General features: G+C 38.9%; 1 protein-coding gene across 3 annotated transcripts in view; it reads right to left on the bottom strand.

The window, feature by feature from the left end:
• The window catches only part of TTC27 (tetratricopeptide repeat domain 27), a 169502-nt gene that overhangs the window by 14080 nt on the left and 138932 nt on the right, over positions 1-16490 (bottom strand). For all 3 annotated transcript variants that reach the window (XM_036119108.2, XM_036119110.2, XM_078056160.1), the window contains 2 exons: positions 15899-15951; positions 10993-11158 (listed from right to left, as the gene is read on the bottom strand). In XM_036119108.2, coding sequence (XP_035975001.2) covers positions 10993-11158; positions 15899-15951 — 219 coding nt within the window. The remainder of the gene's footprint in view (positions 1-10992; positions 11159-15898; positions 15952-16490) is intronic.

The following is a 16490-nucleotide window of genomic DNA, read 5'->3' as shown; positions in this document are numbered from 1 at the left end:
GCACTGGGCAGGCAGATCACTATTTTTTAAATCTTTGATATTTTGTTCTACTAAAGGTATATGCAGATATTATTTTGAATTTTATTTCTTTCATTATTTAGTGCATTTAAATCTCCTTCCAAATGTTTGTTGAGTAAACATATTTCCTTTTAAAGATATTTAAATGTTTTCTTAATTTGTATTGAACTCATTTGTTTCCAGTGTGAAAACAGCTTTACTGTTAATCTTCATTATGGAAATAATATAGCCCACAAGCTGATGGACTAATCCACTGCCGGCTCCTCTTTCTGAATCCAACACCATCCATGGCTTGAGAAAGGAGAAAGTTGATGAATCTGAGGCAGAAGCATATGGGGAAGAAAACGGGGCGAGCTGAGCCTGGAGGGCTGTCACCGACAGGGGAAGGTGCCACTGGGATGAGGAAGCCACAGCTGGTAAGGTAAGAAGTGGGAAATTCTGGAAACCAAGTGAAGGAAGCATTTCGAGGAGGGAGACCCGTGGTGTTAGACATTGCTGACAGGCTGAAGAACTTGAGGACTGACGAGTGTCCCCTGGAAGCGACACGAGGGTCCTTGCCAACAGCACAATTCAGTAGACAGGGAGAGAAAGCCTCATCGGCATGGGCTCCAAAGAGGCCAGGAGGAGGGGAAGCCCATGTGGGAAGACGATTCTCCTCCGGAACGAAAGAGCCACAGAGAAATGGGGTGGCGGCTGGGGAGGAAGTGAGTGTGCACAAATTATTTATGCGCAATTGGAAGACACTGAGGACGCTGACAAACTAGAGCAATAGATAAATGCATTCGGTAGTATTTTCCCATTTGTAATGTAGCACAAGTTATAGAGGCATATTTTAATGCACAGTGATTATAAGGGAGGGCCAACTAGCCTTTTTATCTGAAAACTAACGCTAACAGTCTACTCCAAAGATGATTCTTTAGTCTGTGTTTACTTTCCTGGGGTTCTGGACACCCATGTGGTAATCTAATGAGAGTTCAGAACCCTCTTTCCAGAATGTGCGTATCCACATAGATAAGTCTTTTTCACAGTGGTGCAGGTCCTATCACGATCTCCTAAAGCCTAACAATGGAATCCTACTTTGTGAGAGAGAGAGAGAGAGAGAGAGAGAGAAACCAAGACTCTTTAACTACAGAGAACTGATGGTCACCAGAACGGCGGTGGGTGGGGGGTAGGGGGGAAACAGGTGACGGGGATGAAGGAGGGCACTGGTTGTGATGAGCACCGGGTGCTGTATGGAAGTGCTGAGTCACTATATTGTACACCTGAAATTAATATAACATTGTACGTTAACTATACTGGACTTAAAACTTAAAAAAAAAAAAGAGAGAGAAATCCTAGTTTGTCCACCATGGCATGGGATTCCGTCTTCTCTCTCAATACTGCATACAACTGAGTTCTATTTGAAAAGCGTTATTAGTTTTCTATCAACTCCCTCCCTATTCTTACTATCTGCTTTGTCACTTCCAGACGTTCAAACATCTGGCGGTGTCGGCCAACGGCAAGGCCTTCACAGGACTGGGGCGATCTCTGCGGCCTCTGGTGTAGCTCTGCGCACACCAGCTCTGCCACCACAACGGCTACCCGTGAGGCGCCGCTGTGTGCCAGGCGCAGCTGGCCCTTACCAACCCCGCTCTTCTCACAGGCACTGCTTTCTCCCTGAAAAGCAGCACAACAGTTGTGGTGGGTCAGCTGTGGTGAACCGGCATCCTCCCCGAATTCATGTCTAAACAGAACTTCACAATGTGATCTTATTTGGAAACAGATATAATTTGCAGATACAATTAGTTGAGGTTATACCAGATTTGGGTGTGTCCTAAATTCAATGACCAATGTCCTTCTAAGAAGAGGAGAGGACATACAGAGAAGGTGGTGCAGAAGTAGGGGAAGAGGGAGAGACTGGAGCGAGGCCACCACAATCCAAGGAAAGCCAGGAGCCACCAGCATCCTGTGGAAGCAAGGGAAGATTGTGCCCCACAGCCTTCACAGTGGAGCAGGCCTGGCCAACACCTTGATTTCGGCCTTCTAGCCTCCAGAATTGAATGGTGAGAATACACTCTGTTGTCTGAAGACGCCAAGTCTGTGGTAACTTGTTAGAGCAGCCGCAGGAGACTAATCCAGGAGTCTCGAGTAGAAAGACCCAGACAACACCGAAATCACTGAGACAGTCTCTCCCCAGGGCACTTGCCCAGCTTCTCCTCATCATCTTCCAGGTTCAGTTCAGGAAGCACTAAATGAATGGCTGTCACCTCACAGCCTATCCCTTCTAGGGATGGTGACCTCTGGCACCCCACCCCGATGGCATTCTTTCCCCACGTGTAAAAGTTTCAAATATCGAATCTCTCAAACTTTTCCTTCCTGGGGTATGGCTTTTGGGTCATGATTAAAAAGAGTTTCTCCAACCCCAAGCTTATAAACAATATTTGCCATACTGCCTTTATAGTTTTAACTTTTTCGGTGATGATGATGATGAAAGCAGCCACACTCAGAACACCTGTATGTGCCAAGCACTGTTCCAAGCCCTTTCCAGAGATCAACTCATTTACTCCTCACAACAATCCTTGGGAGGCAGGTACTATTTTCATCTTCATCTTACGAAAGTGAGGCACAAAGTGATTAAGTTCCCCAAGGTCGCAGGGCTGGTGACGGGCAGAGGTGGGCTGCAAGCCCAGACTGTCTAACTCCAGAAGCTCTGCTCATACCTACAACGTAATCCTGTTTCTCAAGGCACTCCAATTTAAATATGTGATCCACTTGAATTTATTTTGGTGTAAGCAGTGAAGCAGAGCTTTAGTGTTTTTATCCCAAATGCTTGGCCAACTATTCCAAGACATATTGAATATTCTATTTTTATCCCATAGACTTAAAATGTCATCTTTATCATGGACCACATTCTCATACTTACTTGAGTCTGTTTCTGAATGCTCTGTTCTGTCACATTTCATTCCTGTAGCAGATGTTAACTCTTTATATAATAAGGGTATTATTAGCTTTTTATCTTTCCTATTTGTTACAAATATTCTGTCACATACTTTTTAAATGTGGTCATAAAAATTCTTTCAAGTTTTCTTTTATTGCTTTAAAGTTCAGAAAATTTGGGAAGTATCTACTTCTATTCCTGATTTTTTTATGAGATAAAAAAATAGTTTGCATATAGTCCATTTGGAATTCATTTGATGTATCATAAAATAATCTAAGTATATTTTTTAAACCTGGATGCTCAGAGGGATTTCATTCTCATCAATATAAACAGCCCTGTAGTTCCTCACATCCTCCCCGAACCAATACCAGGCCAAGATGCCCTGCAATGACCTCTTAATCCCTCAACCACATCTCTCATTCATTTAGGTGATAAGAACTTTCTCTATCCTGAGTCTTTCTCACCTCCATCCCAGACCATGCCTAGGGGATGCAGCAGCAGAGAATAACCTGTGGGGAGCCACCTCCAGCCCCTAAAGAGAGTTCCCGTTTCCTCACATGGAAGAACAGTGATTCCAATGTACATGCTGAAGAATCCCCACAACGAGAAATACCTAACTATCCCCGTTCCCAACACTAACCTTGAATCCTTGGCCAAGTCTCACCAAAATCTTGGCTGAAAGCACAAGGTGTTGGCCCTTTGAATTCTGGAGGTCTTCAAAGCAGGAAGGAATGGGATTGCCTGAGGGCCAATTATAAAAACTTCCAGGAGGGCTCCAGGCCAGGAGTGAAGCCATTTTCCGCCTCCCGGCTTGGCTACCTCCCTGCTCCACTTGGAGCTCTTTACAGAACTTGCTCTGTTTCCTGGCCTGATAACCCTGACCCTTAGCTTCCCCAAACCTTGGTTATCACAGCGAGGTAGGCAGTTTAATATTTGCTTTTTCACTTCTTCAGGGGAAAAAAAAAGTCTTCAATTATGGAAAAGGCATGCCCAGGCTTTTAGGTTAAAAAGACCAGACTTTAGGCTTCAAGTCCTGGCTTTACTACCACTTGCTCGCTCTGAAATATCAGCCTTATCAGTTCACCTTGCTGAGCCGCAGATACCTCAGCAATCAAGCGGAAATAATACCAACTTTACAGCTATAATTTGTGTAAGATATATCCATCCCCTCCCCTCTTTTCTTTCAGGTAACACCTAGCCACCACTCGCTCCAGGACTGCAGTGTGGCTGGCAGCGTGCCCCACTGCCCGTCAACACTGTCTCCCCCCTTCCCAAAGAAAACACCAAAAGGAAATCCACACAAAGAACAACATCAATAGAAAAGTACACGCAGCTTATGATTCTCTGTATATGACACTGAAGAAAAAGCAAAATTGAACGATGGCGCTGAAATCAGAAAGCAGTTGCTTGGCCGGGGCGGGGGTGGGGGGATGGGGGTGGGGGGGTGGGGAGGGTGGTGGTACAATGGACTGGAAAGGGGCCTAAGAGGACTTCCTGTGGTGATGAAAATGTACCGTTATCTGTTTTGGGTGTTGGCTCTATAAGAACATAGAAAATGAGAAATATTTAGTATCCACCTGAAAATACTGAATGCCCTATAAAAGATAACGCATGGTAAGTGCCAAAAACATAGTAAGCACTTAATATATGTTAATCCCCTTCCCTTCCTCTTCCATTTATAAATAGCAAATGGGGTGTAATACTGCAATACTTAAATTCTTTTCCTGAAATGATTGCCCCAGTCATCAAAGAAGGAGGAGAAGGTGGCGGGGGGAGGGGAGGGGAAAAAGAAAAAAGAAGAAAACTAACAAATCAACATTAGAATTTACCCTGAGGAAAGAAGCATGGCTATACACAAGGATTTATCTATAAGGATACCCATGGCATTATTCACAATAGTAAATACCTGGAAAATTGAACAGAGACTAATTATGCGGGAATATGAAATTTTGTTTTATTGTAACTAAAATATATATAACCTAGACATAAATATAGATATGTACTATGGCAAAAAAAGCATTCTTGAGTTTTACTAGGCTATGCATGAGTCAAAATTAGGATACAGAAAAAGGAGAAAGTGATACAGATAGTACTCCTTTTAGTACGAACACTGAAAAATACAGAATAACTGTAGCTAACTTACTGTATCTGTATTAAAAGGAGTATAAATTTACACATATATCCACACACACAACAGAAACAATTAAAATGACAATAATCACATTTATAAAGAAATAGAAACAAACAAACAAATAAATAAAATTTTAAGCAAACTAAAATAGAATGAGGTCAGGTCGTGTCAAACATAAGAATATCAGTTTTTGAAAGACACCTGTTGCCAAACTTGTAGCGTTAAGTAAAATGTCTTTAGCCAAGATAAAAATATTCCAGACAACCTATCAATTGTTTTAGTCCACACTGACTAATTGTAATAAAGCATGATGACAGACAGAAATAGTCAGTGAAGCTAAATATGACCAAGCCCATCACTAGCCGTCAAGACTTTCCTTCCATGATGATTACATCACTACAGAGCGATTCTCCTCACATCTACTAAACACTAAACATTGCCATCAACATTCTAAGACACTTGTAAGGGAAGTTATTAACAGGTCCTGACACATTATCTCACTGTGGCTATTTCTCCATTATAGGGGGCTACAGATGATAATTTAGCCTGACCAAGTTGCTGGGTATCTAGATGTTATGTTCTCAATAACACTTCTCCAAATCCAAATGTAAACATTAAGCTAAGAGCTTTAGGACGTCTTCAGAAGTGCCATTCAAAGTGCTCTGTTTACAAGCAATATTTCTCATAACAGGAACAGTTCCTGGGGTTTCTGTGTGTGGCAGTGGGGGTACAAGAGGGAAGTCTCAAGAACCCCAAAGCTGCCCTTGTTTCTAAAATCACTGATCTTTTATAGAAACTAATTTCAAACTCACTGAAATATTCATGTGCAGATGAAATACTACTGTACAAAAGGAGGTGTGTTTCATATTCTGAATTTGAGGAACAAAGGAAGAATTAGAGGAAAACTAGGTTAAAATACTAGCTGGCCAAAAACTGTCTAAAACTTATTTTCATTCCAGTGTAGTTAAAACACAATGTTACAGAGCTTCAGGTGTACATTACAGGGGTTCAATGGCTCCACATATTACAGTGCTCATCATGGTAAGTGTACTCTTAATCCCCTTCCTCTGTTTCACCCACCCCCCACCCACCTTCCCTTTGGTGACCATCAGTTTGTTCTCTATAGTTAAGAGGCTGTTTTTTGGTTTGTCCCTTTTTTTCTCTTTGTTCATTTGTTTTGTTTCCTAAATTCCACACAGGAGTGAAATGATATGGTATTTGTCTTTCTCTGACTGGCTTATTTCACTTGGCATTATATTCTCTAGTTCCACCCATGTTTTTGCAAATGGCAAGATTTCATTCTTTTTTACGGTTGAATAGTATTCCAGTGTTTGTGTGTGTGTGTGTGTGTGCACACGCGCACATCTTTTTTATCCATTCATCTATCGATGGGCACTTGGGTTGCTTCCCTAATTTGGCTATTGTAAATAATGCTGCAATAAACATTGCTGCATCTATCCGTCGAATCAGTGTTTTTGTATTCTTAGGGTACATACCCAGTAGTGCAAATACTGGATCACAGGGTAGTTCTATTTTTAACTTTTTGAGGAACCTCCATACTGTTTTCCAGAGTGGCTGTACCAGTTTGCATTCCCACCAACTGTGCACGAGGGTTCCTTTTTCTCTGAATCCTCGCCAACACTTGTTGTTTAGCTGGCCATAAATTTAAACTAAATCCTAATAATTTTCTCTAGAAAACCAAAAAATTGTCACTTAAGTTCAGGATTAGAATTTTAAATGGGAATCAGACCATGATTTTTCCATGGGTAGAAATTCCTCATGACTAGATTTGCTGGAAGGAGTGAAAAGCTCCATGAACACCAAAAGAGGTTTGAAAAATGTAAGATAAAAGTTCAATCAAAGCATCTCAATTCATGTTTGGAGAAATTTGGGGGATTTTTTTAAGACCTTTTTTTTTCCTTTTCTGAAAAATGCTCAAAATGCATCTCTATGCATTCAGAATTAAGGTTGGATAAATTGAAAGAAAAAAGTAATCCTTTGTTATAGAATCATTCTTTACATTAATTAAGCTTTGCTTCCTCTTTAGTTCTTCATTAAAAACTTAAGAAAAATACATTTTTACTTCAAAATGAATTGTAGTGACTGAGAATTGCCAGAATTCCCTAGAATAAAAACTATTGTGTGAGTCTCTTTATTCTTTCTCAGGGAAGGCTACTGAAAGATTTCTAAGCCTGTGTTCCTACAATTCCAATGAATTGGATTCAGTATACAACGTGCCAAATCAACAATTGAAAATTTCATCTTTAGAATCAACTAAAAACAGGTTATTTTTGCCAGAGTTTTCTCCTTGGTATCTGTCACTCTGACTACCATTATATTATTCTAAATATCACCTCTCTCCCCATACACTTACAGATACTCAAATACAGCAGTATTATTCTAGACATGTGCAAGAATTTTTTTCCATCCTGAGAGAGAAGGAGACTCCTAAGCTGGGAGTGGTGGGAGAACAGTAGGACAGAAGAAAAACTTAAGATTCTCAATACATTTCCAGCTAATTTAATTATAAGAGACTGGAATGATCAAGGCTGAACCTATTTTACTCTAAATCATTATCTTCAGTAAAGTAACTGTTTCATTTTGTCTTGCCTTTCTTTTGGAATACAGGCCTCTTGGGTACAAGATAGCTGGATGATTTGGCATACTTGATACCCCTAAGTCAACTGAAATCAGCAATATCTTGATGATTTTATAACTCTTTATTCATGTGGAAGCAACAGCTTTTCAGAACAATCTCTGAACAGTTATTTTGTTTGATAGCATTAGTTTCCTTAAAACGCAGGGGAAGATACATACATATGTTCCAGAGTCCAACATAGCTTATGAATGTCCTAATCTATCCCACAGAGCCATGGTGAGAACTGAGTTAATACACGTCAAGTGCTTAGAATAGTGTCTGGCACACAGCAAGCCCTCAGTAAGTGTTAGTTATGATGACTCTACCACGTCCCACTTTGACTTGGTTTATGTGCCTTGAGAAGCACAGGAGAATAAGTGAGAGATAAAACAGAAAAGACGCCCCCTTTGATGCTCATGTACCATAACCACCCAAGTCCATCTCTCAGGGAAGAGGGGCCTAGACCCAGCCAGCTGGGTTCCTTATATAAAACCAACTCCAAGGGTGCCAAGCATAGAAGGATGATCAGGATTTTCTCAGGAAAATCCAAAAAGCCAGTCCAGTAAGTCAATTATTATTAATCCTTAGCAGATCTGAAGGATTGCTGTGAGTTAAAATTTGGATTCGGAGGAGAACTCCCACTCGCATCAAAAGAAAAGCAGATCAGTTAGAAACCGGGGACACACGATAGAAGATTAATGGATCAGACTGACCAAGGAGTCAATTCTAAGACACCTCGGGCAGACAAGACATCCCCAGCAGCAACACCAGCAGGGCAACAACTTGGGAGAATCAACCCTTCTGGGCTTATGAGGCACGAGGGGGGCTTCACACTCCCTTCTGATGCATGTGTGTTTTCTTCAGCCAAGCCTGTTACAGGACTCCTCTAGGAGTCTACTCTGCCGGTTTGCAATTCTAAAGAGTGCTGGCTTTGAGCCAGCAGTGGTGTCTAAATGAGGAGTGTTGGATTTGAATGTTTTGTGCACATTTTTTAAAATGTGAAAGGAAAAGAACCCAGAATTTATTTCAAGTATAAAATGGAATAAACTCCCAATGTAAACTATTTACGTTCTCTCTGAGACTTTAGGAACAGGCTTCAGAATGCTTTCTAGTAAAGAAGGATCTTTTTTAAAAATTACAGTTGAAGTAAACAGGAGGTAAGCACTTTGGAATCTCTGCCCTATCCTCAGTGGTTTGGTAACATACCAAGATCTGTTCAAAGCCTCATCGGTACCCTCTGTCCACAGGCTAAGTGTAGAAGAGAAGAACTGCCTCCACAGAGAATTTCAGCTCTGTTTACAGACTGGCAGGAAACCATGCAAATAGATTTGCTAGGGCTCCTATCCTCTCTAGGATGTAAAATTCAGCTATGCCTCCATTCACGTTTTAATTGATCTTTATGCTATAGAATTCAAGTCCCTTCTTTCCATAATGGAAGGTCAATGTATAATATTTAGAAAGGAAAGAAGAGTAAAAGAAAAAGAAAGCTGATTCGAAGGGGTCAACATATGTCCTGGAAGTAGGTATATCTTTCTACTCGAAGCCAAAGTTCTTTCAAGTGAATGGCCCAGAACCTGAGCCTTGAAGTAATGTGGCCAGTCATATGGCTGAGCTTGCAAGACCACGCATCCAGGTTGAGGGCTGGCGCTATATGACAGGGCCCAAATAAGGTAAATTTTGGAATAACTGGAGTACAGACAATAGGACATAAAAATAGTAAGGTATTATCATATATTAGATGTTATTTTTGTTTTTTCATAATTTCAACTGCATCATTTTAAATAGCACGTGCTGATTAATGCAAATAAAGTGTTATATTTTCAAGCCCCCTGACTTTGTAACCCCATAGGCTTCTGCACAGCCTTGTCCTTGTACAATCTTCAACCACAGTTCAACCACAAGATGACAAACACAATGGCTTCAAGTCTCCTGTGTTTTCTGAAAGGATCTAATATTTTTTGTACAGTGTTAGACTTAACCATTCTGACTTCATCTTACCAAGAGGACCATTTCACTAAACACTGCAAAGAAAATGTTAGTCTTCATTTCTATATTGTTCAAAACATCTGAAAGTATGCAGTAAATGCTTGTTCAATGAGTGAATAAATGAGTATGGGACTTACTCCAGCTATTACATTGAGATAACCAAAGCAATAAATCACACAAACATCATTCTATTTCATTTCTGAAAGCTGACTGTATGTACGAAAACCACATATCAAATATTCTTAACTGAGTCACAATAACATTCAGTCTATAACTGCACAAACATATTTGACATTGGAATGCCAGAATATTTAATGAAGAATATTCAACTCGAGAAAAAAACTGCTCGTTTTATATATCACATGTGTTTAACAAAATTTTCCTGTGTGTAGTCAAGGAAACAATCTATATCACTCAGGTGATTCTAGTCACCAATTCTGACCTGTGTGTGTGCGTGCATGTGCATGTACACACACGCATGCAGGGTTGGGGGGTTCCCCACACTACCAACTCAATTCTGACACTATTTACCTACAGATAGCATTGGATCCCACAGACGGAGGTCTCAGTCCTATAAGACTGTCAATCCTTCCTCCTCCCGACTCCAGAGCCAGTCACAAGTCCAGGTTGTCACCTGTGCTTTATAGATTGGAGGTTCCAAACCCCACCCTTTGGGTTTGATTAATTTGCTAGAGCAGTAAGTTCACAGAACTCCAAGAAACATTTGGCTTACTAGATTACTGGTTTATTATAAAAAGATGTAACTCAGGAACAGCCAGATGGAAGAGGTGCATAAGGCAAAGTATGTGGGAAAGGGCACGGTGCTTCCACGCTCTCTCGGGGTGTACCATTCTCCTTGCACCTCCACGTGTTCACCAACCCAGATGCTCTTCGAACCCTATCCTGTTGGGTTTTTATGGAAGCTCAATTACATAGACATGACTGATTAAATCACTGGCCACATTGGTGATGGAGTTCAATCTCCATACCCTCTCCTCTCCCAGGAGGTCATGAGGGGAGAGGAGTGGAGGTTATGGGAATGAAAGTTCCAACCCTCTAATCGCATGGTTGACACCCTGGCAACCATCCCCATCCTTAGGTGCTTTCCAAAAGTCACCTCATTAACACAACAAAAGACACCTTTATGGCTGGCTGTCTTCGCTTAGGAAATTCCAAAGGTTTTTGGAGCCCTGTGCCAGAAACCAGAATCAAAACCAAATACATATTTAGTCAATATCACAATCATATAATCAAGCATTAACATCAATCACAAGTTGAAAAAACAAAATATGAATATCTTACCTGAACATCTTTGTATTTGTCTCGTAAGTCCAAGAGTCTGTGATAGGCTTTAATGGCTTCTGAAAATTCCCCAACATCAGTGCTAGTGAGAATGTAGTTTTCCCAGATCTGCCAGTGTTCATAGTTGCACTTGAGGGCTTCTTGTAAAGTTCTAAAAGCTTTTACTCTATCGAAGGTCAGATTTTAAAGAGAATAATAATGAATAATCATAGCTAAAGAAACCATAGCTTCAGGTATAAAATCCTAATGTGAACTTCCTGTCAGTCCTTAGTCATTCATGTTAATAAATAGAATCTGAGACCCAAACAACCCCAAATCACTTCAAATTTCCCTACAAAATTTTTTAAAATTTAAAAGGAGCTTATATGAGACTGATGAATCACTGAACTCTACCTCTGAAACTTATAATACACTGTAAGTGAATTAATTGAACTTAAATTAAAAATAAATAAGTAAATAAATAAAATAAAAATTTTAAAGGAGCAAGAAATTGCACAACAAAAACAGGTAGAAATTAAACAAGGACAGGGAGATGTAAATAAAAAACCAACTGGAAATTTTGGAATTAAAAGAGACACTTAAACAAACAAACAAAACCTCAATAGGTGACAAAAAACTAGACTGCACACAAGGACAGAACTGATTAACTAGAAAGCAATAGTGAGGAATCCACAAGGAATTCAGATTAAAAACTAAAAGAGCAATAAAGAGAGGAAAGTATGAGAGGTAAGGTTCAAACATACATTTGATAGACATGCCACAGTAAACAGATGCAGAAAATGTCAGGACAAGGTATTTGAAAAGAAAAAGCTGAGCATTTCCCACAACTGACAACAAAGATCTAATTCTATGATCAAAAGTATATTTTTGTACCAAACATTATAAGTAAAGATAAACCAACACCTAGGTATATTGTATGAAATTGCAAAACATAAAGATAATCCTAAAACCTACAAAAGAATGACAGTGAGAACAGCAGATATTTCATTAGTAACAAAAGATGTAGAAGACAACAGAATAGTACGTGTAAAGCACTGCATGAAAATAATTGTCATGCCTAAAATATTATAACCAGCTAAACTTACCATTCAAGAGTAAATGCAAAGTCAAACACTTTGAGATGTACAAAGACTAAGAAAGTTTATCATCTACTGGCCGAAACAAAAGAACTACTGAGAGACCCTCTCTTGCAAAAATAAAAGGGAATTCAGACAGAAAGAAAGGGATACAATAAATGATCAACAGTGAGAACAGAAACTGATGAAATATGTCATTACATTTAACTAATTATTGAGAACAAAAATTACCAGTTGTTTGTGTAAAAAAGGTATTATTCTCTGAAATTAAATAAGAAATCAACAGTAAATAGCTAAAAAATTATATGCCTGGAAACTTAAAGATGCACTCCTAAAAAAAAAAAAAAGAAACCACAGTGAGGGAACAAGGAGACTCATATTAGAAAATAAAAAATATTTAGAACTTAATGAAAATACTATATATCACCATCTGCAGGATATAGCTGAAGCAGTATTTTTAGAGGGAAATTTGTGATCTTAAATGCACTTATTACAAAAAAATGACAATCAGTGAAAACATTTAACTTAACATTGTAGAAAAACACCAAATAAACAAGAAAGAAGAAACTAATAAATATAAAGAAAGACTAAATGATTAACAAAACCAAAAGCTAGCTTTTTGAAAAAAAAATGAAACAGACAAATGTGTAACTAAATTCCATTTAGAATAAAAGAAAATGGCACAAATAAGACTAGTAATTTTTTGGAAAAAAAATCATAAGAGAATGCTATGAATAAATTATACAAATGACCTAAAGAAATAGCCAAATAAATCAATTAAAATTAAAACAAAGCTAGGCAGTTTTATAGAAAAGGTATACCAAACCATCAAGGAATCTTTGTCTTATACAAGCCACTTCAGAAAAGAGAAAAAGACTACTAAAACTTGATACTGACAAGGAAATCAACAGAACTTCATGTCACCTTTTCTATAAGTTAAAAATCTCAACAAACAAAAACATGCTTAATGCTTTCCTCCCCTGTCTGGATAAGACTATAGTTCCTTTATGGATCATAAATATTTTACTGGACAATTACAGTAACCTTCTTCAAGTGTATGCTATCAATCTCCTTTTCCAAAGCCATTTTGAGTTTGTTAATTTATGACTTCAAGGTCTACCTCCGTTTCCTTGCCGAGCCCCACCATGTTACAGCAAGGCATCTCCTCCTCCATGACTTTAAGGCAAATTTTGGAGGGGATAATGGAGATTCTTCTGGTCATCCCAGGCTGTTGCTCTGAGAATTACTCCCTGAAGCATTTAATCAATTTCTAATATACCTATGGTACCAATCACAATAACGTCCTTATAATGAAGTCCTTTTTGTCTTCTCATTAGCAGCCAATTCACTGCAGTTTAATTTTTTATTCTCTACATTAAACAATTTGCCTAAAGTTGTTATGGAACGTACTGATTCACTTATCCCTTGCTTTTAGAGTTAAAAATGAAGGTACCCTTGCTGTAACCCTTCCTTCTTCAAATTCAGCCTTAAATTGTTTTGGGAGTGTGTGTGTGTGTGTGTGTGTGTGTGTGTGTGTGTGTGTGTGGTGTCTTTTTCCCTTTCTTGGTTCCACTCCCTACGCCCACCTCCCACATAATAGCGACTGCCTTCAGCAGTGGTAGACTGAGACTGCAGTTCTCCCACCTGCATGGGGGTGGGTGAGGTCGGCCTGCTGGAAAAGAACTTGACAGGCAGCAACCCAGGCAAGAGGATTATCCTCTGTCCTACATATCCTCTCATCCTTTGCCCACAATCTCCTGGCCTCAAAGTTTTTTTCTATGAATTCCTTTTTCGTAAGTGTGGCTTCTTCATAAGGATCTTCAGTTCAGGATTCACTTATCGAGCCCACAATGGTCGTGACACTGCTATGAAAGTTTCAGAGAAAGATGGGAGATTTTCCCAAAGGACTGGCAGGGGTGTGATGCCGGGGGAATCAGATGAAACAGCAAAGAGGGTATGTTAGTGAAGAACCCCAGGAGAGCAAAGGGACAGACGAGATGGTTTAAAGGGTACCTTTTAGGCATGGATTCTTTTGAGAGGAGCGGCCATAATTTACACCTGAAGTAACAATCTCATGAGTCAAAAATGAGCTATGTCTGGAACAGCAGCAAAGAAAGGAAAGACCAAAAGGGCAAGAATAAAGCAGTGATTCACCTTTGACCTTACAACCCCACTTTTACACAAAAACCAATTGTGGAGTTGCAGGAAGACAAGAAAGCGCCAAATAGAAGTTGAACAATGGCAGGACCCCTACGAGAGAAAGTGGAATTCTTAGGGTTAATGGGCTGGAAAACGAGGTAGAGTATCAAGAGCCTCACTACATACAAAATTATCAGGGTTACCAGAAAAACCCACTGAGATCACTCTACAACTATGACAGGGATTTCCCCTGCCCCTTGCTTTAAACCAAAAGGTCCCTAGGGAATTTTAACACAATCAGTTGCAATCAAGAACATAATATTATTTTCCAAAGCACGCAGTAGAAAAAACAGTACTTTCTTTATGTAGTTTGTCATCCAAGAGCAGCAGAAGTATTTCAATGTAATGTGGATTTAATGATATCTTCAGAAGTATCTTGTGAATCCACAAAGAAAAATTAAATTAGGCTTGAAAATAAGGCCAAATGAAAATGGAAACAGATCCATCCTTTCCTTCATTTGCTAAAACTCTGGCAATAGCAGTCCTTGTCTCTTCCCTTTCCTTTCCTTGGCTTTCTATGGCCAGTCAATAAGGCCAGTTGGTTGTCCCCTTTATAAATTGGCATGTGCCCTTTTTTTTCCAGGCTAGTTATCTCCTGCCTGGACTGTTACAACAGCTGTCTCCTGACTGGGTTCCCAGCCCCCAGTTTCCTCTCCAGTCTGTCTCACACTGCCACCAGATAAATCTTCCCCAAAAGCTTCTTTCTTCATGAAATTGCCCCCACTGAAAGCGCAGGCATCTCACTGCCAACAGGATAGTCTCAACTTGTTAGTCAGATCATCAGAACACACTGCAATTTGACTCCAACCTTCTCTCTCCCTACAGACCTCACTATAATCTATAGCTGGTGTAGTTTACTTGCTCTGCATATGATCACATTCCCCTCGCTAGAGAGGCTTTCCTCTGTCCCCTCTACCCATTCTTCCAATTTCAGCTTGTGTCCAGCATTCTATCAGAAGCACTGGGTGTTATATGCAAACAATGAATCATGGAACACTACATCAAAAACTAATGATGTAATGTATGGTGATTAACATAACATAATAATAAAAAAAAAAAGAAGCATTCCTGAATCAGGACCATGATCCTTCTCTCTTCTGAGACCCACACAGAGTGTCTGGCATAGAATGAGTGTTCTACAAATATCACCTACTGTTATTATAGCTCTCCTTGGATTTCCCACTTGATATTTACCACATACTACTTCTAATGCTGATCAATTTTTAAAATAATACAGCCTGATATTTTATTTTTTAAATCTACAATTCCTGAAGACATTGGTTTATATTTATATTTCTCAGTAATACCTTGTACACAGCAAGCAAGCAATCAATAAGAATCTATCAACTGAGTTGACCAACTAAAGGCATGCATGCTCTCATCGTATAATGGAATTTAGGATGCAAAACTTCAGTATCAAATAAAGATTCCAAATAATAGTTCTTATTTTATTACACAGTAAATGTTTTCAAAAAATAAATTACATTTAGAATTCAAATGGCTATAGTAAGTCATCCTAACTCAAAGGTATGGATGGGCAAGGGGAAAAGGAGTAAAGGCACTAAGTTCAGTGGAAGAAAATCTTGTTCATTTTGGAAACTGAGTTCTTCATATTTGTTTGATGTACTTACTTTTGTTTTAATCGGATATAGGAAGTTGATAAGTTGTTCCAAGCTTCAGCATTCTGAAATGATAGAGAACTCAGTTATAGACTATTCTCATTTAGGTAAAATAATTGCTACAACCCAAAGTATAACATATTTTTCTAGTGCAGGAGGTGCTCCTTACAATCACAATTTTCAATAAGGTATGTTTAAGGTATATGAGAAAATTAAATAAATTAAATTTAACTTTCATAATTTAAAACAAAAATAGTCAACAAACTGACATAACTATTATAGTACTAATTTGGAATTTAGCTAAGATTTTATTTCCAAATTTAGATTTCCAAAGTAACTGGACAATCTGCAATATAATTTATACAATATATAGATTTATTACAAATCCAAGGTGATGCAGAATACTGTTTTTCATATCTTAAAAGCCTTTGCTATTTTACCATCATCCTTCATCAGATAGGAGAAGAAAGGAGTATGTGCTCTCCAGTGTTATTTCTAAGTATTTCATCAATCAAACATATTTCTCTACCTATTCCTCTATGCATGACAAAAATAAATTTAAGTCATTACATAAATGTTGATATGAATTATGTTTGTTCCTTTT

This window comes from Halichoerus grypus, chromosome 10 (assembly GCF_964656455.1).
Source record: "Halichoerus grypus chromosome 10, mHalGry1.hap1.1, whole genome shotgun sequence".
Classification (NCBI taxonomy): domain Eukaryota; kingdom Metazoa; phylum Chordata; class Mammalia; order Carnivora; family Phocidae; genus Halichoerus; species Halichoerus grypus.
The sequence above is the reverse complement of the archived record's forward strand: the minus strand, read 5'-3'. Positions and strand labels throughout refer to the sequence as shown.